The sequence below is a fragment of the Drosophila willistoni genome, assembly GCF_018902025.1.
Source record: "Drosophila willistoni isolate 14030-0811.24 chromosome 2L unlocalized genomic scaffold, UCI_dwil_1.1 Seg196, whole genome shotgun sequence".
Classification (NCBI taxonomy): domain Eukaryota; kingdom Metazoa; phylum Arthropoda; class Insecta; order Diptera; family Drosophilidae; genus Drosophila; species Drosophila willistoni.
In genome coordinates this window covers 572,836-596,010 of record NW_025814048.1, presented here as the reverse complement: position 1 = coordinate 596,010, position 23,175 = coordinate 572,836, and the positions used below count along the sequence as shown (strand labels likewise).

At 39.6% G+C, this 23,175-nt stretch overlaps 7 protein-coding genes across 11 annotated transcripts; 4 read left to right on the top strand and 3 right to left on the bottom strand.

The window, feature by feature from the left end:
• Positions 1-936: 936 nt before the first annotated feature.
• LOC6639707 (trypsin alpha) lies at positions 937-4,367 on the top strand. The gene is made up of 2 exons (XM_002062827.3): positions 937-1,036; positions 3,641-4,367. Exons 1-2 carry the CDS (start codon positions 952-954, stop codon positions 4,324-4,326), a joined length of 771 nt encoding a protein of 256 aa, XP_002062863.2. The 5' UTR covers positions 937-951; the 3' UTR covers positions 4,327-4,367.
• Positions 1,899-2,931, bottom strand: LOC6639706 (band 7 protein AGAP004871). Its single transcript, XM_002062826.3, has 3 exons — positions 2,804-2,931; positions 2,224-2,740; positions 1,899-2,173 (listed from the first exon to the last, which is right to left on the bottom strand). Exons 1-3 carry the CDS (start codon positions 2,910-2,912, stop codon positions 1,909-1,911), a joined length of 891 nt encoding a protein of 296 aa, XP_002062862.1. The 5' UTR covers positions 2,913-2,931; the 3' UTR covers positions 1,899-1,908.
• Positions 2,995-7,554, bottom strand: LOC6639709 (phosphatidylinositol N-acetylglucosaminyltransferase subunit A). Of its 5 annotated transcripts, XM_023181905.2 has the most exons (6): positions 7,250-7,553; positions 6,940-7,185; positions 6,646-6,883; positions 6,209-6,580; positions 3,285-3,604; positions 2,995-3,181 (listed from the first exon to the last, which is right to left on the bottom strand). In XM_023181905.2, exons 1-6 carry the CDS (start codon positions 7,349-7,351, stop codon positions 3,167-3,169), a joined length of 1,293 nt encoding a protein of 430 aa, XP_023037673.1. In that variant the 5' UTR covers positions 7,352-7,553; the 3' UTR covers positions 2,995-3,166. The 5 variants fall into 5 exon arrangements, with proteins under 5 accessions (XP_023037673.1, XP_023037670.1, XP_002062865.1 ...); XM_023181902.2 differs by having other exon boundaries at positions 2,995-3,604; positions 7,250-7,551; XM_023181906.2 differs by lacking the exons at positions 2,995-3,181; positions 3,285-3,604 and adding an exon at positions 5,708-5,785 and having other exon boundaries at positions 6,363-6,580; positions 7,250-7,554.
• On the bottom strand, positions 4,503-5,535 carry LOC6639708 (band 7 protein AGAP004871). Its single transcript, XM_002062828.3, has 3 exons — positions 5,408-5,535; positions 4,828-5,344; positions 4,503-4,777 (listed from the first exon to the last, which is right to left on the bottom strand). The coding sequence occupies exons 1-3, from the start codon at positions 5,514-5,516 to the stop codon at positions 4,513-4,515; spliced, it is 891 nt and encodes a 296-aa protein (XP_002062864.1). The 5' UTR covers positions 5,517-5,535; the 3' UTR covers positions 4,503-4,512.
• Positions 7,555-7,967: 413 nt separating the features above from the next.
• LOC6639710 (syndetin) lies at positions 7,968-11,938 on the top strand. The gene is made up of 9 exons (XM_002062830.4): positions 7,968-8,111; positions 8,253-8,489; positions 8,548-9,735; positions 9,792-10,132; positions 10,197-10,362; positions 10,503-10,613; positions 10,667-10,990; positions 11,052-11,161; positions 11,232-11,938. The coding sequence occupies exons 1-9, from the start codon at positions 8,046-8,048 to the stop codon at positions 11,623-11,625; spliced, it is 2,937 nt and encodes a 978-aa protein (XP_002062866.2). The 5' UTR covers positions 7,968-8,045; the 3' UTR covers positions 11,626-11,938.
• Positions 11,939-12,792: 854 nt separating this feature from the next.
• Positions 12,793-14,133, top strand: LOC6639711. Its single transcript, XM_002062831.1, has one exon. It carries the CDS (start codon positions 12,793-12,795, stop codon positions 14,131-14,133), a length of 1,341 nt encoding a protein of 446 aa, XP_002062867.1.
• A 1,307-nt stretch (positions 14,134-15,440) lies between these two features.
• Positions 15,441-17,743, top strand: LOC6639753 (larval serum protein 2). Its single transcript, XM_002062832.4, has one exon. The coding sequence runs from the start codon at positions 15,441-15,443 to the stop codon at positions 17,544-17,546; it is 2,106 nt and encodes a 701-aa protein (XP_002062868.1). The 3' UTR covers positions 17,547-17,743.
• The last annotated feature ends 5,432 nt before the right edge of the window (positions 17,744-23,175 follow it).

Here is a 23,175-nt window from a genome sequence, read left to right as displayed (position 1 = left end):
AATATAAAAAGTTGTTTGTCGACTTTATTTATGATAACGCAGCTTGGATCCCGAATTTCGTGCTAATTCATGTTGTTGACGTTTCATCTACATATGTACATATGTAGCTAACCAAAATTCTATTCGATTTTAAGTGAATCTGGAATGCACAATGCTCTTACCTATACAGTGGGTTGGAGCTGGGATAATTACCTGAAGTTTGCATCTGGTGTAGAATCTATCATAAAACGCCATCAGGCCACATGTGGCTATTATATATGTACATATTCTGAAGCTTTTACGGCTAATTTGGATCGCGGACCTTTTTTCCAATTAGAAACATTTCTTATTGTTTTTTTTTTTTTATATCTTTCTGTTATAAAGCGAGTTTTTAAGATTAAGCTAATCATGCTAAGTATGGTTCAAATGCATATCTAAATTCATAGAACTTTAGATTAACCAATGATAGAAAGTTCAGGTTCAAGTATGTAAAAAAAAAAGTTTTTGAGATTAGATGTGTCTTAATCTATTTTGAACGATTGAATATAAATGATAGATTCAATTTTTAATCAAAATTTGAGGTGACTAAGCGATTCTTATATGTTTTTATGAATTACATATGTATTGACAGGGCCGGACTATGAAAAGTGGGCCAAAAGCCGAGTTACTAGCGAAAATATCATAGGAAATATCGGGCAGTAGCCCCGCCTGCCTTTTCCCGAATCCGCAGCTGTGTTTAGGTATCTTTAGCCACCTGGCGAATGTGTGGTATCAGTAACCCTTTAAGTACCTCTGTGGTACTTCAGTTTGGTATCTAATCTGCGGTTTGAAAATGTGCCTCAGATTGGATTCATTCAATCTTTTCAGTTGGTGATTTTGACCAAGTGATAGACAGGAAAAGGAGATAACCGACGAACCCGTTTACTATATAAGCTCCCGTTTTCTCTATGGCTTTTATTGTAGACATACAATATGTTCAAGTTTGTGATCTTGTTGTCAGTTGTTGCTTGCGCTTTCGGCGCTGCCGTCCCAGAGGGTCTCCTGCCCCAGTTGGATGGTCGCATTGTTGGAGGTTCTGCTACCACTATCAGCAGCTTCCCCTGGCAAATTTCTCTGCAGCGTAGTGGCTCCCACTCCTGCGGTGGTTCCATCTACTCTGCCAATATCATTGTGACTGCTGCTCATTGTCTGCAATCCGTGTCGGCCTCCTCCCTTCAGGTCCGTGCTGGTTCTACCTACTGGAGCTCTGGTGGTGTGGTTTCCGCTGTTGCTTCTTTCAGAAATCATGAGGGTTACAATGCCAACACTATGGTCAACGATATTGCTGTCATCCGTCTATCTTCCTACCTTGGCTTCAGCTCTACTATTAAGGCTATCGGTCTGGCCAGCTCTGCTCCTGCTAACGGTGCCGCCGCTTCCGTATCTGGTTGGGGCACTCAATCATCTGGTTCCAGTTCCATTCCCACTACTCTTCAGTACGTGAATGTCAACATTGTCGGTCAATCGCAGTGCGCTTCCTCCAGTTACGGTTATGGCAGTCAAATCAGGAGCACCATGATCTGCGCTGCTGCCAGCGGCAAGGATGCCTGCCAAGGTGACTCTGGTGGCCCATTGGTCTCCGGTGGTGTCCTCGTTGGTGTTGTTTCCTGGGGCTATGGCTGCGCCTACGCCAACTACCCAGGTGTCTATGCCGATGTTGCTGTCCTCCGCTCCTGGGTGATCAACACTGCCAACTCTATCTAAAGAAAGAACTTTTAATAAAAGTATTTGAAAACGAATTAAAATTATTTTGCTTTTTTTTTTAAATTATATTTTGAAGAACTCTTTGGAGGACTCCGATATTTAGTTCTAAATTTCACACGGAGATTATCTGGATTTCTAACTTGGAAATCCTTGGAAAAAGTGATTCAGATGCGGTGTTTCGGAATATTACTTAAACACTTTTTTTATTATGTCTACTGGAAATGGAAAGACATAGGCTTTGGTATTTGTATTGGCTATTGTATTGAGAGTCTGAAGGTAACGTAGCTGCAAGGCAATTGGATTGGACTCCATAATATCGGCTGCCTCTTTGAGAGCCTTGACTGCATCACGTTCACCCTGAGCCGCTGCCACCTTGGCTTTTGCTTCGCGTGCCGCCTCCTGCTCTACGGCCATTGCCCGCTGCAGTTGGTCTGGCATATATATCTCCTTGCTGTGATGTCAAGCTTAACATAAAGATTTCAACTTTGTTGATACACTTACATCTCTACACGTTCCACGCGAACACCCCACGGTTCGGTGGCACTGTCAAGTACCCATTCAATTTGTTTGGACAACATCTCTTTGGTTGTGAGCAATTCCATCAACATATGAGTGCCAGATACATTTCTCAATGTTGTCATCGCCAGCATTTGGGTGGCGTCACGTGGATCCACCACTTGTAGGACTGCATCCAGTGGTTGGCTAATTCTATAATAGACCACCGCATCCACACTGATGGTCACTGAATCTTTGGTAAGTATTTCCTGTGGTGGAACATCAAATGAAGCGGTACGTAAATCCACTTTTGTGTACGTATCAATGCACGGTAAGATAAAAATCATTCCCGGACCACGTGCTTTGCCCGGACGTAGACGTCCCAATCGTAAAATAACCGCACGCTGATACTCTTGCAATATGACCAAACATAGGAATATGGAGATGGGAAATGTGATGACCATTAAAACAACCGACAGAAGCCACAAAACCTTCTCAATAAAGGAACTCGGTTCATTTTCAGCTGAAATAATGTAAGGATTAGTATAATATTGTAGAATCAATAAACAGAAAAATAAACACTCACATGTAATGACATTGCGCTTGGTAATCTTCTGTTGTTCCGGAAAGCGTTCTATGTAGGAGTCACCCGAATATGAGGCCTGCCGAGTATTTGGATCTTCTTTGGAATTCATTGCAAACAAACAATTTAACAGAAAATTACATCAAATTTGACATAATAATCTTGCTCCCAGTTAATATTAATTTACCGAATTGTTAAGTATTAAAAGTTATATTTAATAAAGATACTAATGGATGGAAGATCAGTTCAGCTAAAGTAAGTAGCAGCAAAGAAGTTGAATAACAATGTTTGACTATTTGGTTGATGTTTTCAAATCCCGGGCGGGTTCCACTCGACTACGTGGACGCCAGACCTCGAGAAGACGCATCAGAAAGTGGGCAACTACAAGAAAAACGAGAAACCAAGAACCATGTTGATATACGGCTGCAATCAGCTCGCTTATGCTAAATGAACGCTCTTGGATAACACGTTCATAGACACGGACCGTGCGATGGGCCACATCATCCCAGTTATAGAGGGTTTCAACCAGTTCATTGCATCTATGGGGACACAATACAGGTTCAAATTGGCTACTCTCATCAGCTGGCTCCGCACTTCTTCCACATGGTGCTTGTGGGGTGATAGTGGACAAGTTTGGCGAAGGTATTGTAGTTTGTTTTGCTTTGACTTTACGACGTCTACGCTTTGATTGGCTTTCCACGTGTTGGTCTAAATGACCATTGGTCATGCCAGCATTCATTAGGGGAATATTTAACTTGTGGCGTTCAATGGCCACCAACATGGCAGCATAAATGGCATCAATATCTGGCTCAGCTAGTAATATAAGACTTTTTGGCAATGGTCGCATTGTTGGAGGTTCTGCTACCACTATCAGCAGCTTCCCCTGGCAAATTTCTCTGCAGCGTAGTGGCTCCCACTCCTGCGGTGGTTCCATCTACTCTGCCAATATCATTGTGACTGCTGCTCATTGTCTGCAATCCGTGTCGGCCTCCTCCCTTCAGGTCCGTGCTGGTTCTACCTACTGGAGCTCTGGTGGTGTGGTTTCCGCTGTTGCTTCTTTCAGAAATCATGAGGGTTACAATGCCAACACTATGGTCAACGATATTGCTGTCATCCGTCTATCTTCCTACCTTGGCTTCAGCTCTACTATTAAGGCTATCGGTCTGGCCAGCTCTGCTCCTGCTAACGGTGCCGCCGCTTCCGTATCTGGTTGGGGCACTCAATCATCTGGTTCCAGTTCCATTCCCACTACTCTTCAGTACGTGAATGTCAACATTGTCGGTCAATCGCAGTGCGCTTCCTCCAGTTACGGTTATGGCAGTCAAATCAGGAGCACCATGATCTGCGCTGCTGCCAGCGGCAAGGATGCCTGCCAAGGTGACTCTGGTGGCCCATTGGTCTCCGGTGGTGTCCTCGTTGGTGTTGTTTCCTGGGGCTATGGCTGCGCCTACGCCAACTACCCAGGTGTCTATGCCGATGTTGCTGTCCTCCGCTCCTGGGTGATCAACACTGCCAACTCTATCTAAAGAAAGAACTTTTAATAAAAGTATTTGAAAACGAATTAAAATTATTTTGCTTTTTTTTTTAAATTATATTTTGAAGAACTCTTTGGAGGACTCCGATATTTAGTTCTAAATTTCACACGGAGATTATCTGGATTTCTAACTTGGAAATCCTTGGAAAAAGTGATTCAGATGCGGTGTTTCGGAATATTACTTAAACACTTTTTTTATTATGTCTACTGGAAATGGAAAGACATAGGCTTTGGTATTTGTATTGGCTATTGTATTGAGAGTCTGAAGGTAACGTAGCTGCAAGGCAATTGGATTGGACTCCATAATATCGGCTGCCTCTTTGAGAGCCTTGACTGCATCACGTTCACCCTGAGCCGCTGCCACCTTGGCTTTTGCTTCGCGTGCCGCCTCCTGCTCTACGGCCATTGCCCGCTGCAGTTGGTCTGGCATATATATCTCCTTGCTGTGATGTCAAGCTTAACATAAAGATTTCAACTTTGTTGATACACTTACATCTCTACACGTTCCACGCGAACACCCCACGGTTCGGTGGCACTGTCAAGTACCCATTCAATTTGTTTGGACAACATCTCTTTGGTTGTGAGCAATTCCATCAACATATGAGTGCCAGATACATTTCTCAATGTTGTCATCGCCAGCATTTGGGTGGCGTCACGTGGATCCACCACTTGTAGGACTGCATCCAGTGGTTGGCTAATTCTATAATAGACCACCGCATCCACACTGATGGTCACTGAATCTTTGGTAAGTATTTCCTGTGGTGGAACATCAAATGAAGCGGTACGTAAATCCACTTTTGTGTACGTATCAATGCACGGTAAGATAAAAATCATTCCCGGACCACGTGCTTTGCCCGGACGTAGACGTCCCAATCGTAAAATAACCGCACGCTGATACTCTTGCAATATGACCAAACATAGGAATATGGAGATGGGAAATGTGATGACCATTAAAACAACCGACAGAAGCCACAAAACCTTCTCAATAAAGGAACTCGGTTCATTTTCAGCTGAAATAATGTAAGGATTAGTATAATATTGTAGAATCAATAAACAGAAAAATAAACACTCACATGTAATGACATTGCGCTTGGTAATCTTCTGTTGTTCCGGAAAGCGTTCTATGTAGGAGTCACCCGAATATGAGGCCTGCCGAGTATTTGGATCTTCTTTGGAATTCATTGCAAACAAACAATTTAACAGAAAATTACATCAAATTTGACATAATAATCTTGCTCCCAGTTAATATTAATTTACCGAATTGTTAAGTATTAAAAGTTATATTTAATAAAGATACTAATGGATGGAAGATCAGTTCAGCTAAAGTAAGTAGCAGCAAAGAAGTTGAATAACAATGTTTGACTATTTGGTTGATGTTTTCAAATCCCGGGCGGGTTCCACTCGACTACGTGGACGCCAGACCTCGAGAAGACGCATCAGAAAGTGGGCAACTACAAGAAAAACGAGAAACCAAGAACCATGTTGATATACGGCTGCAATCAGCTCGCTTATGCTAAATGAACGCTCTTGGATAACACGTTCATAGACACGGACCGTGCGATGGGCCACATCATCCCAGTTATAGAGGGTTTCAACCAGTTCATTGCATCTATGGGGACACAATACAGGTTCAAATTGGCTACTCTCATCAGCTGGCTCCGCACTTCTTCCACATGGTGCTTGTGGGGTGATAGTGGACAAGTTTGGCGAAGGTATTGTAGTTTGTTTTGCTTTGACTTTACGACGTCTACGCTTTGATTGGCTTTCCACGTGTTGGTCTAAATGACCATTGGTCATGCCAGCATTCATTAGGGGAATATTTAACTTGTGGCGTTCAATGGCCACCAACATGGCAGCATAAATGGCATCAATATCTGGCTCAGCTAGTAATATAAGACTTTTTGGCAAGACCTCGGGGATGCCACCAACACTGGTGGACACCACTTGCAGGCCACACGATGCCGCTTCCACAATGGCCATGCAATAGGCTTCGGTCAAGGAGGTATTTAAGAAAATATGACCACGTACCAGGACATCCCTGACTCGGGCATGCTCCACAGCGCCGACAATCTCGACGCGCTCTTGCATATTGGTCTTTTCACGTATTTCCTCCAATAAATCTCTTTTGGGCCCATCACCCACAATAATAAACTTGGTATTTGGCATGTTTTTGAATCTTGGAATGAGGCCAGCTAGAAGATCAATGCCTTTGCGATAGACCAAACGTGAGGCTACCACAAAAATGACTGTGGAGGAACAAAGAGTAGTAGTTGTCAATGGAATTCCAAAAGTGAAATCAATTTCGTCATACTTGTCTCATCGCTTGGACGTTGACTAGGATCGGGAGTAAAGAGAGCCGTGTCTACAGCATTTGGAATGACAGAAACCCGATGTTTGGCCACTCGAGCACGCAGCACAGTGTTCTCTTTGCCTATGTGGGACACGCAAATGGCATGATTCACCATACTTAGGTTCACCTCAAGCAGATTATTGGTCAAAGCAGCCGATAAATCGGCAAAACCAAAGAGACTGTGATCTGTGAAAACGGTCTGCAATAGATTAACGTCATTAGATTAGATTAGATATTGTAGATCAAACTGCTTACCTTTAGACCCAGCAGCGAGCCCACCATTAGAGCCTCGTGGGCTAAGGCACTAAAAGCCGAATGTCCATGGACCACCTCAATTCGTTCTCTGAGCAATACGGCTCTTAGCAAAGGCACATTGCAGACCGCTGTGGGTAAAATGCATTGATTGTAGCAAACTTTAATGGGCAGATAGTAGACCTTCAAATAATTCGTCACATAGCGTACTCCGTTGCAATCCCCATAGGCATGGGTCAGCACCACAACCTGCAAGAGATTACGGATAAAATTCCACTAGATTGATTCAAAAGGTGTTGGGTCTATGGCTAACCTTGTGTCCCTGGTCCAGTAGTTTCTGGCTGAGATTGTAGACATGCTCCTCGACACCACCAATGCTCGGATAAAAGAAATCCGACACCATACAGATGCGCATCCTGCACACTTATTACCTTTCCCTGCCCAAACGCATCCAGTTGACATTACACAAAGCAATGAGACGTGTCAAACCTGCAACTTTTTCTTAAAAATACAATAAACAATAACTAAACGGAAACAAATCGCCAAGTGGAGCCGCAAAATTCTGGCAGGGGCGTAGCCAGCAATGTCTGCAGAATCACAACAGGGCCTTTTTATACAATAAATTGTTTTCATTAATCCGAGTATACTAAAAATTGAAATAGTTTTAGTTTTCTCTCATTTAAAATTCTCTATTTTTCTCTGATCACTGTTTCATACTCGTGTTCTTTAAAGAGAACCAGAGAAAGCTATTAGAATCGTAGCCCATAATTAACATAACATTGCTTCAAAATAAATTAATTCATTAATCTTAATAAATATGAAGCAAAATGAAAACTAAATTATAAATTGTAAAATAAATTAATAAATAAAATTTTTGTCATTTCGAGATGTATTCTAACAAGTAACCCCTATGCATTGCTACGTCCCTGTCTGCTGTTCCAAAGTGCTGCCACCTATGACATTCTAAAAATAGGCTAGACTTCAAGCCAAAAATAGCCAAGTTTTTAGCCAATTGAGAAGAACTGCGCATATCTGTTGTAGTTTGCCTGTGACTGGCTCTAATTGTTGTTGTCTCACTTTTGTGCATATTATTTCTTCATGGCTATAATATGCAGAACTCCAAGGCTAAAACAATGGAGTTCAAAACAAAATTCATGGATCTGCTTCACAAGCAGGTAAGTTGAAATTACTATGGAAAATCCAGAGCAGCTGGGAAACTACTAACTTGGTTTCTTTCCTCTTCCCATAAACGCCTACTTTACGCACACACACACATGTTCGAATATGATGGCTCACACTCACGCGCACACACAAAGACAAATCGTCAAATGAAAATTCCAGCAATGGGGTTTTCGGATTACTTTGTGCAATCGGTCACAAAGGATGCGGAAACCCACAGTACAACAGTTCATCAGGTTACCGATAATGAGGCGGATGCGGATGCCGCCCCCTCATCATCTTCAAATGCACAAAAGTCGGACCAGGAAATACTGGAGAGTATTGAACAATGTTATTACTCCACAGAGAGTGATGCCAGTTTGATTGAGCTGAAAGTAAGTTCCTTTCTATTTTGTTTAACTAATTTTCATAAAATTTCTTTTATACCCACAGAATGTTCTCCAATCTGGGATCGATCAGGAGCTCATTGAGCTAACCATAGCTCAGTTGCGCACTCAACAGAAGGTCCTAACTAAGCAAGTGTTACAGAATATATTGGAGCAGCGGAATGCCTGCAGCAGTGAATTCGCTTCCATCAATGAGACTCAAAAGAAGCTTGAGGAAGCTCTGTGGACATGCCAAAAGGCACGCTCCTATTTGAATTATGCACGCACAAATCTAACTACAACTAGCCTGGAAATTTTGGCCAGCTATCGCAAACGGGAAGTACTAAAAGAGGTCTTAGACACACTGATAGCTATCAAGAAATTGCGCACAACCGATGTGGAATTGCAAAAATTGCTAGAGGATCATAATTACAGTGCAGCGACTGCTCTCCTCTTGCAGTGTAAAAGTTCCGCCGAAGCCTTTATGCAATATAATTGCGTGCAATCGCTCTACAAGAAACTACAGGAGACCATGCTAATGATGGAATTCCAATTGGACACAGTGCTTAATGAGATGGTTTTGCAATTTGATTCACGCAAGTACTCCAAATTGCAAGAGGCGTACAAATTGGCCAATAAATCATTAATGGCCATGGATCAATTGCATATCAACTATATTTCGGCAATACATTCGTCGGTGAATGGCGTTCTTCGGGGCTACAATGATCCCTTAAGTGGTGGTCAGGATGAGCAGCCCATGAAACTGCTCTATGAACAACTGTGCGAGCAAGTTCAACCCGAAAAGTTGATACCATGTCTGATTAGTCTCTGTAAGACATTTTGGACCATTTTGGCTTCATATTATCAGGTGGTGATGTGGCATAATAACTACAAATTGTATCCTGATCATGATGTGGACTCACCCGATATTGATATACAACAAAAATTGAAGAAGGGTCAATCACGCATATGGAATGATATATTGAATAAAGTTTGCCTATTTCTGCAAAGCGCCAAATTGACATCTCTGAAGTACGATCAGTTTATCCAAGTTCTGTCTATAGTACAGCGACTGAAGAAGGTGGGATTAGAATTCTGTGGCGAGCAATCGGAGAAACTAATTGAGACAATGCAAAAGCAGAGCGAGGAATTCTTTAGACGCTATCACATCTGCTGTGTGGAGGAGATTTGCTTATTTTTGGACAATGAATCTTGGACAGCTCTAGACTCTTTTGCCCACATTCTACAATTGCCAGTAAGTTTTAAACGCCTCGTATTTATCATTTTGTAAAATATCTTATGCTCTTCCAGGAATTTCGCTCTGTGCGCCATACGCTGCGTCGTCACAAGTCGCCAACAACAGCTTTGTTGGCTTCGTCATCGAATAATTCCCCCATTAGCAATAATAATTGCGATGAGCTTGTCTCTGTTCATTCTCAAGATGGGGGCAGCTCTATTTATGGTTCCTATGGTTATTTTTTACGCTTCTCTGAAAAGAGTTCACCATTTGACGGTGGCCTTGATGCAAATATGTTGGAGGAGGACATTCTTTCGGGCATTGTGGATGAGGCATCATGTTATTTTAGTGAGGAAAGTGATGATGATCAAAAGTTGAGTCTGCAAAGCAAAGAATTTGACGATCAAGTCAGCAAGTAAGTTGATCAAATCGCTTCATCCTCCAAGATCTTGATCTGACTTGTCTTTAACTTGTCTTAGCCAACTGCTGGTAAATAATACTGCCTTGAATGTTTTGCGCTGTATTGGACGTTATTTGCAGATGTGCAAACTGTTACATTGCATCTCACCGAAAATTGTCTCTTGCATGCTGGAGTTGATTGATTTTTATGCCTATGCAGTGCATGAGATCTTTGGGAAAGATGCGGTAAGTGAATCAATTGGATCGCTGATGATGCTTTTAAAGTGGATGCAGATGAATAAAGATGAATAAATCGTTTAAAAACTTGCCTTTAATGCGATATTCAGAATATTTCCCCTAAAGCTCCATATTTTTAATACTTCCAGTTGGTGCCTACGGATAATTTGTATACTCCACGTCTGGAGCAACGTCTGCGTTCAGTTGAGACCAATGTTCTACCACTAATCAAACTATGGCCTCTTAATTTCTCATCTTTGGTAAGATCTCTAGCCGTCAAAGCTAAATCCTTGTTAATCGAAACTCTTTTTAGGCCAACAACGAGCTAGCCAATCCGGACACACTCTATGGTCTACCTCAGCGTATTGTAGCTGTAGAGGCGGGTCGCAGCATGCTTCAGCAATTTCATATATTACAACATTATTTAAATCATTTACTGCCCTCTGGAGAGCGTTCATTGCTAAATAATTATCTAGAGTATAATGAATTTATGCTGGATCTGGCCAAGCCTGTTTATACATGCGTCACCTCACGCGTCATTGATCTGTCGGCTATATTGGCTCAAATGGCTAAGGTCAAATGGGATGTGAATCATGTTATACATCAGCATAGCAGCTATAGTGATGTCTTAAACAGGGTAAGCATGAAAATTGCTTTAAAATACTATAAATTGTTTATGAAAATTTGAATTTACGCAGAATATACAGAGCTTTGCGATGTGCCTGGAAGAAATTACCAAGGAGGTGCCCATACCTAAACAGGTGTGGAATTCCATGGCCCATGTGGCCACACATTTGCTGGTGGAAGGGTGAGAAGGACCTAACAATTGAATACGAAATTTCTTTTACAAGATTCTTTGTTTTTTCTTCGTTTCTTAGTTTCGCCAATGTCAAGAAATGCTCTGCAGGCGGAAGAGCTTTAATGCAATTGGATTTTGCCAATTTTATGTCATTCCTTGAGCTAATTTCTAATCAAAAATATTCCCAGCATCGTTGCTATGTGGATGTGTTTATCAAAACCTATTATTACTCGCCCGAACAATTTGAACAATGGATTGATCAGCAGCGTCAGGATGTGGAATATTCCCCAAAGCAATTAACGAATCTGATTCAATGTATTTGTGTCAGTGATAAGCGCACACGACAGCGCTTGCTTCAGTTGGTGGAAAATGGAGCAAGTTCTGGAGGAAATAATGGTGGAACGCCCAGTACAACACCTCACAAGCATAGCTCCAGTACTTCTTTACACTCCAATCTGAGCAGTGTTATTTAAAAGCGAAAAACCCTATGGAAATTATTTTTATCTGTTTTTTTTATTTTTTTGAAATTCTAATTTATTACTTTATTGTTTGTTACCCTTTTGTAATAGCCGAATATTGTGACATTCTATATATTTATACAATGAGTATTGTACATTCCCCCCAAATTAGTGCAAATTTAACCATTAGTTTATTTAAGTTGGATTATAAGTTAGTTAAACCTAAGCGATCTCCATGATGTACTTTGTCTTGAATTAATTTGAATCTCTCTGCACGTCCCCCTCCCCTCTTCCTCACTCAAATATCTCAAATGGAATTTGCTCTCTATTTAGAAAATTATTTTCATTCTAATGATTCACCATGACTTAAGTACCTAGAGAAAAACAAAACACACAGACAAAAACACTCACACACACACACACACTCACTTACATACATATATAGTGTTTAAGATGAAAAAAACTACTTAATTAAATAATTTATTTTTGCAAACCTAAAAACAGCAATACGGACAAATAATTGTAGAAGAGCAGCAGAGACATTCGAACAATTGAAACAATCAATTGATTGTTTCTTTGTTTGATTATTTTGAAAGCCCTTGTCACTAACACACATACTAAACCACTAACTAAACTAACAAATAACAAAAAAAGAGTACATATTTTGAGATATGCATATTAAACGAAACAAACCGAAACAATCTACTACATTCTGTATACATTCAAGTGGGCGTAAGGAATGACACTCCAAATTAGGTTTTTTGGGGTTAAAAGAAATAACAGCTCTTGGCTACGCTAACAGTCTAAGGCATTATGTTGACCTGGAAAATCTTCTGCCTGCTATTGGTCTTTCAATGGGACACTTCGCTTGCAGTGATTAAATTTATTCGACAAGCTGCCAAGGAATCAGATGCGTCTTTGTTAAGAATATGGTATAAGCAGTGCCCAGAGGATTGGCTGCAGCAACTGCTAGTGACTTCGCCTTATCCAGTGGTCTTACAAAGGCTAAATAACTCAATTTCAAAACACGACTCAAAAGCCTTGCAAGTTATTTGCCTTGACAATGACTATAAGTCTGAGTGGCTAAAGCAACTAAAACGCAAAGAAAAAACTATATTATTTCTACAAAAGTTTTCCTCAAAAGAGTTGAAGTGCCTTCTGGAAAACTGTCATCAATTGAAAATGCAGCAGGTGATGGCCTTGCAGTGGAAAGAAGATAAGGATCTCTTAAGTTATTTCACCTATAGCCCGCAACCGCATTTCATACTCGAGCAACATAGTCTTCGAAACTTCTCCAAAAAGGATCGACAATATATCAATATGCAAGCTCATCCGCTGATAGTTATGCCCGATCAATGGCATCCACGTTCCATGGTCTATGTTGATAAGCGAACGGGTGAGCTGCTACTAAGAGGTTCTGTCGGCCGATTTGTTGAACTTTTGGCCTGGAAACTAAATGCTACCATGAACTTTCCACCATCCATACGACCAGGACAAGTTCTACATCCAAACGGAGTGCTGCGATTGAGTCAGGAATTGCCTATAGATATACCAGTGAGCATGACACTGGCTTCACAGCCGGAGCACATACGGAGTTATCCCTTTGAGCTGACACACATTTGTTTGATGATTCCTCTGTCCCAGCAGTTGCCTCTGAGGGAAATATATCGTCTGCTGGCCAATGTTCAGAACATCCTCATTGCCTTGGCCATTCTATATGGCTATGGATTCTTCCTAAGTTTGCATGAATATTTTTCTGTGGGCATCGGTTCTTGGGTGGATTTCTTGCTTAATGATCGAGCATTTCGTGGCCTCTTGGGTCAATCGTTTCATTTAAGTCTTTCCTCTTGCCGAAGTGTTTCCCTCAAGGCAGTTTATTTTAGCCTAAGCATTATGGGTTTGTATTTAAGTTGCATCTATGAGGCAGCTTTGGGCACTATGCTAACTCATCCACCCAAACGTTTTCAACCACGAACTGTGAATGATCTTCGAGAAGTCGGGTTGCGTATGGCCATTAATGAGGTGGATGTAGCCATTGGCATGGAAATGGATGTTCCTTTGCATAGAGTCAATGGTAGTGAGTTTACTCGTCTCCGGGATGGTTTTAACATCAGCCATGTCTATTTGGCCTCTCGCCTGCATTGGACTTTGTTCAATCAACAGCAAAAGTATTTCGAAAAAGAGCTCTTTTTGTACTCCATGGATGCGTGTCTTAGTACTTTGACTCTAATGACTTTTCCTTTAACAGAGGATTCCTGGTTTGCAGAACCCATCACCAGGCTGAATTTTGCTGTGCGAGCCAATGGCATTTATCAGTATTATGTGGGAATGCATTTTCACGATATGGCTTCAGCCGGATTGGTTAGCTTCAAGGATCTCAGCCAGAGCCAACGTCCCGGTGATCGACACGGCGTCACCTTGAATTTAGATGATCTTAAATGGATTTCATATGCCTATGTTGTGCTTTTGATGTTTGCCTTCCTAGTATTGGCTCTAGAGATTATGTGGAAGCGTTTCGCTTAAAATTTTAATGAACTCTTAATAAATTGAATTTCTAGGAATATGGTTCTTCTAACAAGGGCATACTTGAAGCACACAACTCAAATTGTTTTATTTTCGTCAGAAATTTTTGTAAATTAATTATGAATTTTTAGACAATATCACTAATGAGGTGAGCATTTTTGTGATGAAATTTCCTTGCTCCAAAAAAGACCTCGAGCCGGCATTTTTTGTTTTCAAAGTTTGATGAACTTATGGCAATTGAAACATATGTTAGACAATTTAAAAGCATTGCATCTTAGAAATTAAAAAACAAAAAATGTTGTTATTCTTGGTCTGGACTTAAGTCTGTATCGCCATTTGCATTAAAATTTGAACTGTTTGACATGTTTAGAAAGATCAGATTGATTTGAAAATTGACTGTTATCTCAAATCGCAAAAAAAGTCCACGGATTAAGATAGGTTTCAGCCTGATTTCCAGGAGGTGCAAGGCTCATTAAATGAGGCCGGACACCAATCAGTAACGATTAAACCCTTTGGCAAAACTGCACAACCCTAGCCAACTGAGCCACATAGATGAATGTTTCATGAAAATACTTTCTCAAAAAACCTTTATTTTAAACTAACTTTTCATAAGGCTTAATGGCGAAGAGTGGGTGGCGAAGTAGTGGCCACAACACATTCAGATGGTCTATGTACCTTGTGCTTCTCAAGTCTTTGTTGTCTACGCTGAATTTTAATGTTGATATGACTTATGATTAATGTTTTTGCAATTATCGAATTGAATATTTTTAGACATAAGCAACAAAGGCAACATGTTCTTGATAAGCAGAGCGCATCTATATAGAATTTCATACTTTTTATGACCCTTCGGTCGAATAAAAAATAAAATCAAATGCTATCAAGGTGCAGTGCTGTTGCCGTGCATTCGCTACAATTTACTTATATTAAATCAATCTATACAAAGTAATAGTAATGACAGGTGTCCATGTAACCTTGAGTTACACCTACAACAAAACCCAATAGGAGGGAAAAATAGGGCTCGTCATGCTCATACGATTCTTATCGGAAATAAATGAGAATATATTTGTACATACATCCATTTTTTTTTTTTTTTTTTGGGAAACTTGCGCAATGTATATGTATGTATGTATGTATGTACATATTTCAGAGGTCGAACGGATCTATTATGATAATGTCAAGGCGATTGCGATGAACGGCCATTGGTCTCGATCGGTCTCTCTCTGCCGAGCAAGACAGTGGGAGACTGGGTTTGAGTGAGCCGGGTATAAATGCAGGTGGTTGGCATTGCAACGACATGATTCCGCAAGATGAAGTCGTTCACGGCGGTTGCAGTTCTCACTCTAACACTCCTGGCACTTGGCAGCCATGGCAAGCACATCGAATCAAAGGTGGCCGACAAGGACTTTCTGGTGAAACAGCGTTTCGTTTTTGATATGCTACAGCATATCTATCAGGACGATGTATTTGTGACAAAATACGAGGCCACTTACTATGAGTATAAGCCATGGGAACATGTTAGTGATTATCAGCATCCAGAGAAATTGCAACATTTCTTTGATTTGTGGCAACACCATCCCTTCCATGATGATCAAGTGTGGACTGTGATGTACGATCGTCATGAGGAATACGCCATTGGTTTGGTACGTCTCTTCTACTTCGCCAAGAACTGGGAAACCTTCCAGCATGTGGTCTTCTGGGCCCGCCAACATGTGAACAAGCAATTGTTTGTCTATGCCTTCTCCATTGCTAGCTTGTTCCGTGATGATATGCAGGGTATTGTCCTGCCAGCTCAGTATGAGATTCATCCTTGGAGCTTCTTCGATGGACAGACCTTGGAGATGGCCGAACATTATAAGATGCATGGATTCCATCACGTTAAGCAGCTGGACAATATCTATAATGTTGTGTTGAAATCAAACTACTCGAATATCTATGGAGAGATTAACTATGAACATGGTTTGTCTTACTATTTGGAGGATGTTGGCTTCAATAGCTTCTATTATTACTTCAATTTGGATTATCCCTTCTGGACCAAGGGTGGTGAGGATCATGTCCTGGACAAGGATCGTCGTGGTGAGCTGTATTTGTATGTGCATTGGCAATTGTTGGCTCGTTACTACATGGAACGTTTGTCCAACGATTTGGGTGAAGTACCTCATTTCAATATGTATGTGCCTGAGGAGACTGGCTACTACAGTGGCCTCCGTGACTACAATGGTGTCCCCTATCCCAGTCGCGAGAATCATCACAGCTTCTATCATTCGCACAACATTGAGTATGTTGAGAATGTTGAATTGTACACACAACGCATTATGGACTGGATCCACAAGAACGAGAAATACGATGTCGAGGTGGTCAACCAGTTGGGTAACATCATTCAGGGCAATGTTGATAGTGTCAACAAGCAATTTTATGGCAGTTTGGACAAATGGTATCGTTATATTGTGAATGAGGGACGTCCCTATGGTAAGTATCAAGAGGAATTCCCTGGAACTTTCCTGCACTACGATACTTCGGTGCGTGATCCTTTGTTCTACGAGATCTACAAGAATATTATCGATCACTATTGGCACATGATGGCCACTTTCCCTGAGTACACACAGAAGGATTATGGTTTCGAAGGCGTCAAAATTGATGCCGTACACATGCCAGAGAGTCTGACCACCTACTTTGAGTACTTCGATGCCGATATTAGCAACGCCGTCAATGTCGAGCCATGGGTTGAGAGTAGCCAAGATGTTCTCTACAAGTTTGGACGCAATTCCCATTACAATGGTGCCAGCTATGTGATCAAGGCTCGCCAAGAGCGTCTCAATCACAAGCCTTTCGAATTTACTTTGGATGTCAGCTCTGAGAAGGCTCAGCCAGCTGTTGTCAAGGTATTCATTGGACCCAAGTACGATGAGAATGGTCGCTACATCCCATTGGAGCATAACTATCAGAACTTCTTTGAATTGGAGCACTTCAAGGTCCAATTGGAAGCTGGTGTTAATCACATCAAGCGTGCCAGCGGTGACTTTAGCTTCTGGGTTAATGATCGCACTACCTACATGGAGCTCTACCAGAAATTGATGGATGCCACCAATAGCGACTTCAAATTCAAGCTCGATCAATCGGAAACCCATTGCGGTGTACCAAATCGTTTGATGTTGCCCAAGGGTAAGAAGGGAGGTCAGGTCTATCAGTTCTTCTACATGGTTTATCCTTACCACGAGCCAGCTGTCCAACAATATACTGGCTACGATCCCATTGTCAGTTGCGGCATTGGTCATGGCTCACGTTATGTGGATGCCTTGCCTTTCGGTTTCCCATTCAACAGGCCAGTGGTCCATGACTACTACTTCGATGTGAACAACTTCAAGTTCTTCGATGTCAAGATCTTCCATCGTGATGAGCACACCAATATGGCCTAAGAGTAAGACACATCGACCTAAAAACTAAAACCAGTCAATTAATTTCCGTTTAATCAGAAATCCAACCCCAACATCTACCCCCATAGAGCGTGTTCATGTACTTTGTAGTTTTTATATTCTTATTTCTCTTCACATAATATATGTACTTGCAATCAATAAACAATAAACGAACTCCGAAACTTTCCCCCACAAAAAAACCTTCTCGTTTAGGATCTATGTCCTTACTGTTTATCGTAAACGATGACAAATCACTTTGCCCAGTTGCAAAATGGCTAGTTATGAATATATTTTTAAAGTCGAATAAATTCATTTAGTCTTCGGTGAGCCATAAATGTTTTAAACGTCATGTTTGGATTTTCACTCGTAAATATGAAATAAATTTTTAAAGTTTAAGCGTTTATTGATTTTTCATTTTTTTTTATCAAACGTTAATTCTACCAATTTAAGTGCACAATTATATACCTGTATGTTTGTTTGATGCGCAGGGCTGTAGATTTTATGTAAGTAACATTTTTAATGCACATTTCAATTTAATAAGGATGAGTTTACGAAGCACTCAAGCTCATAATCTTTAGGTTCTTAGAAAACGTTCCCAAACGAATGCCAACAAACTTAGGGTAATGCCCAACACATAGAGTATCCAAAACCATTGTAAATCTTCAAATTTCAAATCCCGATAACTTTGATAATCCACCTCGGGATAATAACTCATTTTGCCAATGCGAACAAAATCAATAAAAGCACGTTCCAACCAAAAATCAAAAAGACCACCAGCATGGATTTGCGAGATAAAACGATTTAGAGCATGCTCAAAGATAGAGTTCCTCGGCAGTGGGAGAGCGAAAAGAAAATGTGATAGAAACACCATCTCATCGGATGCTCGAAATACTGGACGTACTAGTTTGGCCTGTTTCATCATCAACATAGGCCACAACGCATTCGTCACTGAATAGGCATATGAGGTATTTAAACCAGTACGCATTTGCTGATATTGCACCATAGAATCAACCACATTAAATACATCCTTGTTTCTTTCAAATACTTCCTTTTCCATTGTACCTTGTACGATGTTATAATCACGTCGTGTGATGGCGATTTTCAATTTGGCTTGGCGAAAGTCTTCATAGCTTTCGATTCTTTTCGTTGTTGGGGCCTGTATGAAAAAGGAATCAAGTCGTGCCATAAATATATTACACAGAAGTAAACCACTAAAAAGTAGTAACCAATAGATAAATAGACGTTTCGCCGACAATCCTGAGGGCAGGATGAATGATTGCGATAACATGCCCCTCAGCACAGTGTCTCCCAGGTCATTGAAAATAAGTAAACTTGGTCTTTGACTTTCCGCGTCTAAGCGCTGAGCATTACATAGCAATAATGCCAAACAGATTGAGACAAGAAATAGTAGTGGAAAATCAGTTCGTGTGAAATATAAATTTAAGCGTTTTACTTCCGGTTCGACTGGTATCATAACGAACCATTTGGATATTTCTATAGTATTGGTATTCCGTATTTCAAATAAAACAAATGAAGGACTTTGCACACTGGCTGCTAGATGCACACTGCCATTTTCCAAAAGCTTCGATATCGTTTCATCAGGTATGATTTCTGTTTGCATAAGGCAACAAAAACTTAGCGAAGCATTTAAATTTTTAGCAAAGTTTTCAAGAATATTAGACAGATAACCAGTCACTTGGCGATGTCCTTGGGCATCGGTGTGAATTACAGCTCGAGGTAATACATTATCTGGAAACACGATGATGTTATAACCATAAAGATTCTTAATTTGTGGTTCAAAGTAGATTCTGACATCACTTAGACGTTTCTGCACCATTTGAAAGTGAGGAAAAGCTGTATAGCTGTATATTTGATCCATTTTTGAATTTACTTCGTTGGTTTTTAGAGCCAATACATTAAGCATTTTGTGGCTAAGGCATTCTTCAAAGAGTGCACTCATATTGACAGAGGATCCGACTAGAAACAATGTTGAAGTGTGTCTTATATCTTGTAGATTCTCGTACAAAGCGTTCTTAAGCTCGTCGTGATTTGTGTTATCCTTCAGACATACTAGAGCCAAAATCCGACTATTGAAGTTGGGCTTAAGTTGAAATTTTTGCTCCTGATTAAAATTGAAAATGGCTCCATTTGGTTGTATATCTGGCCAACAATAATCCTTAGTATCCTGTAGTAATAATATAGACTCGTAGTGTATCTCTTGCTTAATCAGTTCAAGAAGTTTTTCGAACTTTACATAGCTTTTACAATCGACAAAGCATATAATAAGAATCAAATATATTTTACATTTAAGCCACATTTTTGGATTATGCTTTACTTTATCAAGTACTGTTTCTGACTAAAAATATTTTATGTAATTTGATTTCGTGTAAGTGCCAATAACAGGATAATTATAATAATTTCTGATTTGATTGTATCTACATTAGGGTGGACACGAAGTCTGTGCCATATTAAGATTTGCATGGTATGATGATTATTTGTTTTTGTAAGACGAATTTTATATTAAATTTGGTAATTTTATCATAAAGTTTTTGTGTTTGCCCAGCAGAAATAAGTAAGTTTTAAGGAAAATAAGTATACTTTTGTAGACAATCAACAATTGCCAACTTCGAAAAACAAGAAAAATAATATATAATATAAATAATAAAATATAAATATAATAATCGATTCTGTATTTTGCTTTTGGTTCACCCTAGTGTTTATATCTTAGATGAAATGTTTAGACAAACCCTTTTTTCTTATAAGTTATTATTTCTCTTAATTTAAAGCGATGACAGGTGATTTTTCATTTTTCGCTTGGTTTAGGGGAAAAACTCCAAACCAAAGCCACATTAGCATTTCTGACATCAAATGGAACACTCAAAAGTGTTTTTGTTGTATTCTCAAATCAATAAATTTCGCCCCATACATGTGCCTCTTTAATTTGGAAGGGTGCTAATTAACATTTATTGCAGAAAAATTAATGCTTAAATGGAAATCTACAACTAAATATAACAGTTACTTCAAGTCTTTTCAGGTGATGAATAGATTTATGAAATAATGATTGTACACGTATCTAATTGATATGAAAGTATTTTTTATGGATTGTATTTCTATTTAATTTATAAGTTAATAAACCAATTTATACTTCTTAAAAGGGGAGTACATTATATTTAATTTAATATAGAAAGCGTTCACAAAAAAAAGCTATTAAACTGAGGAGAGTTCCCATAACATACAGTATCCAAAACCATTGCAGATCCTCCAATTTCAAATCACGATAGCTTTTATAATCCACACTCTGATAATAACTCATTTTTCCAATGCGAATCAAATTATCAAAGGAGCCTTTCAACCAATAATCATAAAGACCACTTGTATGGGTTATCGCGATAAAACGATTTAGAGCATGCTCAAAGATGGAGTTCCTTGGCAGTGGAACAGCCAGGAGTAATTGCGATAAAAACATTATCTCATTGGAGGCTCGAAAGACAGGACGTTCTAGTTTTGCCTGCTTTAGTACCAACATGGGCCACAATGTATTAGTCACTGAATAGGCATACGTCGTATTTAATTCATTACGCAATTGCTGAAAATATACCGCAGAATCGGTTATATTAAATATATCCATATTATTTGCAAGTATTTGCTCTTCAATGGTATCTTTTAGGAGATCCAAATCATGTAGGGTGATGGAAATTTTCAAATTTGCTTGTCGAAAATCTTCATAGCTTTCGATTCGTTTCGATGTTGGGGCATGTATAAAAAATGTATCAAGTCGTGCCATAAATATATTACACAGAAGTAAACCACTAAAAAGTAGTAACCAATAGATAAATAGACGCTTCGCCGACAATCCTGAGGGCAGGATGAATGATTGCGATAACATGCCCCTCAGCACAGTGTCTCCCAGGTCATTGAAAATAAGTAAACTTGGTCTTCGACCCGCGTCTAAGCGCTGAGCATTACATAGCAATAGTGCCAAACAGATTGAGACAAGAAATAGTAGTGGAAAATCAGTTCGTGTGAAATATAAATTCAAGCGTTTTACTTCCGGTTCGACTGGTATCATAACGAACCATTTGGATATTTCAACGGTTTTACTATTCTTAATTTCAAATCGATCAAATGAGGGACTTGTTAGACTGACTGAAAGATGCACACTGCCATTTTCCATAAGATTCGATAACGTTTCATCATCATAGATTTCCTTCTGCATGAGGCAGCAAAAACTTAGCGAAGCATTTAAATTTCTGGCAAAGTTCTGAAAAAGATGGGCAAGATAGCCAGTCACTTGAAGTTGTCCTTGGGCATTCGAGTAGATTACAGCTCTAGGTAATACATTATCTGGCATCGCGATGATGTTGTAACCATAAAGATTTTTAATTTGTGGTTCAAAGTAGATTCTGATATCATTTAAAGGTCTCTGCACCATTTGGAAGTGAGGAAAAGCTCTATAGCTGTATATTTGATCCATTTTTGAATTTACTTCGTTGGTTTTTAGAGCCAATACATTAAGCATTTTGTGGCTAAGGCATTCTTCAAAGAGTGCACTCATATTGACAGAGGATCCGACTAGAAACAATGTTGAAGTGTGTCTTATATCTTGTAGATTCTCGTACAAAGCGTTCTTAAGCTCGTCGTGATCTGTGTTATCCTTCAGACATACTAGAGCCAAAATCCGACTATTGAAGTTGGGCTTAAGTTGAAATTTTTGCTCCTGATTAAAATTGAAAATGGCTCCATTCGGTTGTATATCTGGCCAACAATAATCCTTAGTATCCTGTAGTAATAATAAAGACTCGTAGTGTATCTCTTGCTTAATCAGTTCAAGAAGTTTTTCAAAGTGTTCGATATTTTTACAATCAACGTAGAAAAAGAAAACAATCAAATATATTTTAGATACAAGCCACATGTTTTTTGCTTATGCCTTACTTGAGCAAGAACTTTGCTTAACTGAAAAAACTTTGATTGAGACATTGAATTTTATTTGTACCAATGGATTTAAAAATAGGTTTAATTATAATAATTGTGACACGAGCGTGTGCAATAGGGTGAACCCAATGTTCTCGATTTTGTGTCAGCGATGGGTTGTGTCCCATCACTATTTCGTAATTCTTTTAAGGGCTCTTTAGTCCGTGCTAAGGAGTCCCACATCGTTCCCTTTTCTAAGACACTTATTTCAATAAATTTCTAACACAGCTGACATACCCTGCGTATACGTTATCTTCGGGTAACAAACTACACGTCATTTACAATCCACAACACCATTAGATAATGGCTCCTGCGTTCAGTTTATAATCTATATAATCATCATGCGTTTTTCACTTTTTTTTTAGTCATCTAGAACCCAATGTTGAATGAACTAGCTTCCATAATCGTTTTGAAAAGTACTTATGTACAAACATACATATTTACTTGCCAATTTTTGGTTTAAAATAGCAGTTTGCGATTTTTAGTTGCGATTTTTAGTCTAAAGTAGTGTCAGGTAAAGGAAACGATCGGATTAACGATTAAATTTGTCATGTAAGCATACAACTTTATTCATAATTAACATTAACATTTTGTGCACTAGAAATATATATTTAACAATTTCATTTTTCCGAAGCATCTGTTTCTCACAAAAATTCGGTTC

Excerpts from the sequence above, each read along its gene's own strand:
- LOC6639707 (XM_002062827.3), top strand. The coding sequence starts at position 952 with ATGTTCAAGTTTGTGATCTTGTTGTCAGTTGTTGCTTGCGCTTTCGGC. Across the intron at positions 1,037-3,640 it reads TCTCCTGCCCCAGTTGGATG|GTCGCATTGTTGGAGGTTCT; the intron begins GTCGCATTGTTG and ends TTTTTGGCAATG.
- LOC6639710 (XM_002062830.4), top strand. The coding sequence starts at position 8,046 with ATGCAGAACTCCAAGGCTAAAACAATGGAGTTCAAAACAAAATTCATG. Across the intron at positions 10,991-11,051 it reads ATAGTGATGTCTTAAACAGG|AATATACAGAGCTTTGCGAT; the intron begins GTAAGCATGAAA and ends GAATTTACGCAG. Across the intron at positions 11,162-11,231 it reads ACACATTTGCTGGTGGAAGG|TTTCGCCAATGTCAAGAAAT; the intron begins GTGAGAAGGACC and ends TTCGTTTCTTAG.
- LOC6639708 (XM_002062828.3), bottom strand. The coding sequence starts at position 5,516 with ATGAATTCCAAAGAAGATCCAAATACTCGGCAGGCCTCATATTCGGGT. Across the intron at positions 5,345-5,407 it reads CAAGCGCAATGTCATTACAT|CTGAAAATGAACCGAGTTCC; the intron begins GTGAGTGTTTAT and ends ACATTATTTCAG. Across the intron at positions 4,778-4,827 it reads CGCGTGGAACGTGTAGAGAT|CAAGGAGATATATATGCCAG; the intron begins GTAAGTGTATCA and ends TTGACATCACAG.
- LOC6639709 (XM_023181902.2), bottom strand. The coding sequence starts at position 7,351 with ATGCGCATCTGTATGGTGTCGGATTTCTTTTATCCGAGCATTGGTGGT. Across the intron at positions 7,186-7,249 it reads TACTGGACCAGGGACACAAG|GTTGTGGTGCTGACCCATGC; the intron begins GTTAGCCATAGA and ends AATCTCTTGCAG. Across the intron at positions 6,884-6,939 it reads GCTCGCTGCTGGGTCTAAAG|ACCGTTTTCACAGATCACAG; the intron begins GTAAGCAGTTTG and ends AATCTATTGCAG.
- LOC6639706 (XM_002062826.3), bottom strand. The coding sequence starts at position 2,912 with ATGAATTCCAAAGAAGATCCAAATACTCGGCAGGCCTCATATTCGGGT. Across the intron at positions 2,741-2,803 it reads CAAGCGCAATGTCATTACAT|CTGAAAATGAACCGAGTTCC; the intron begins GTGAGTGTTTAT and ends ACATTATTTCAG. Across the intron at positions 2,174-2,223 it reads CGCGTGGAACGTGTAGAGAT|CAAGGAGATATATATGCCAG; the intron begins GTAAGTGTATCA and ends TTGACATCACAG.
- LOC6639711 (XM_002062831.1), top strand. The coding sequence starts at position 12,793 with ATGCAGCAGGTGATGGCCTTGCAGTGGAAAGAAGATAAGGATCTCTTA.
- LOC6639753 (XM_002062832.4), top strand. The coding sequence starts at position 15,441 with ATGAAGTCGTTCACGGCGGTTGCAGTTCTCACTCTAACACTCCTGGCA.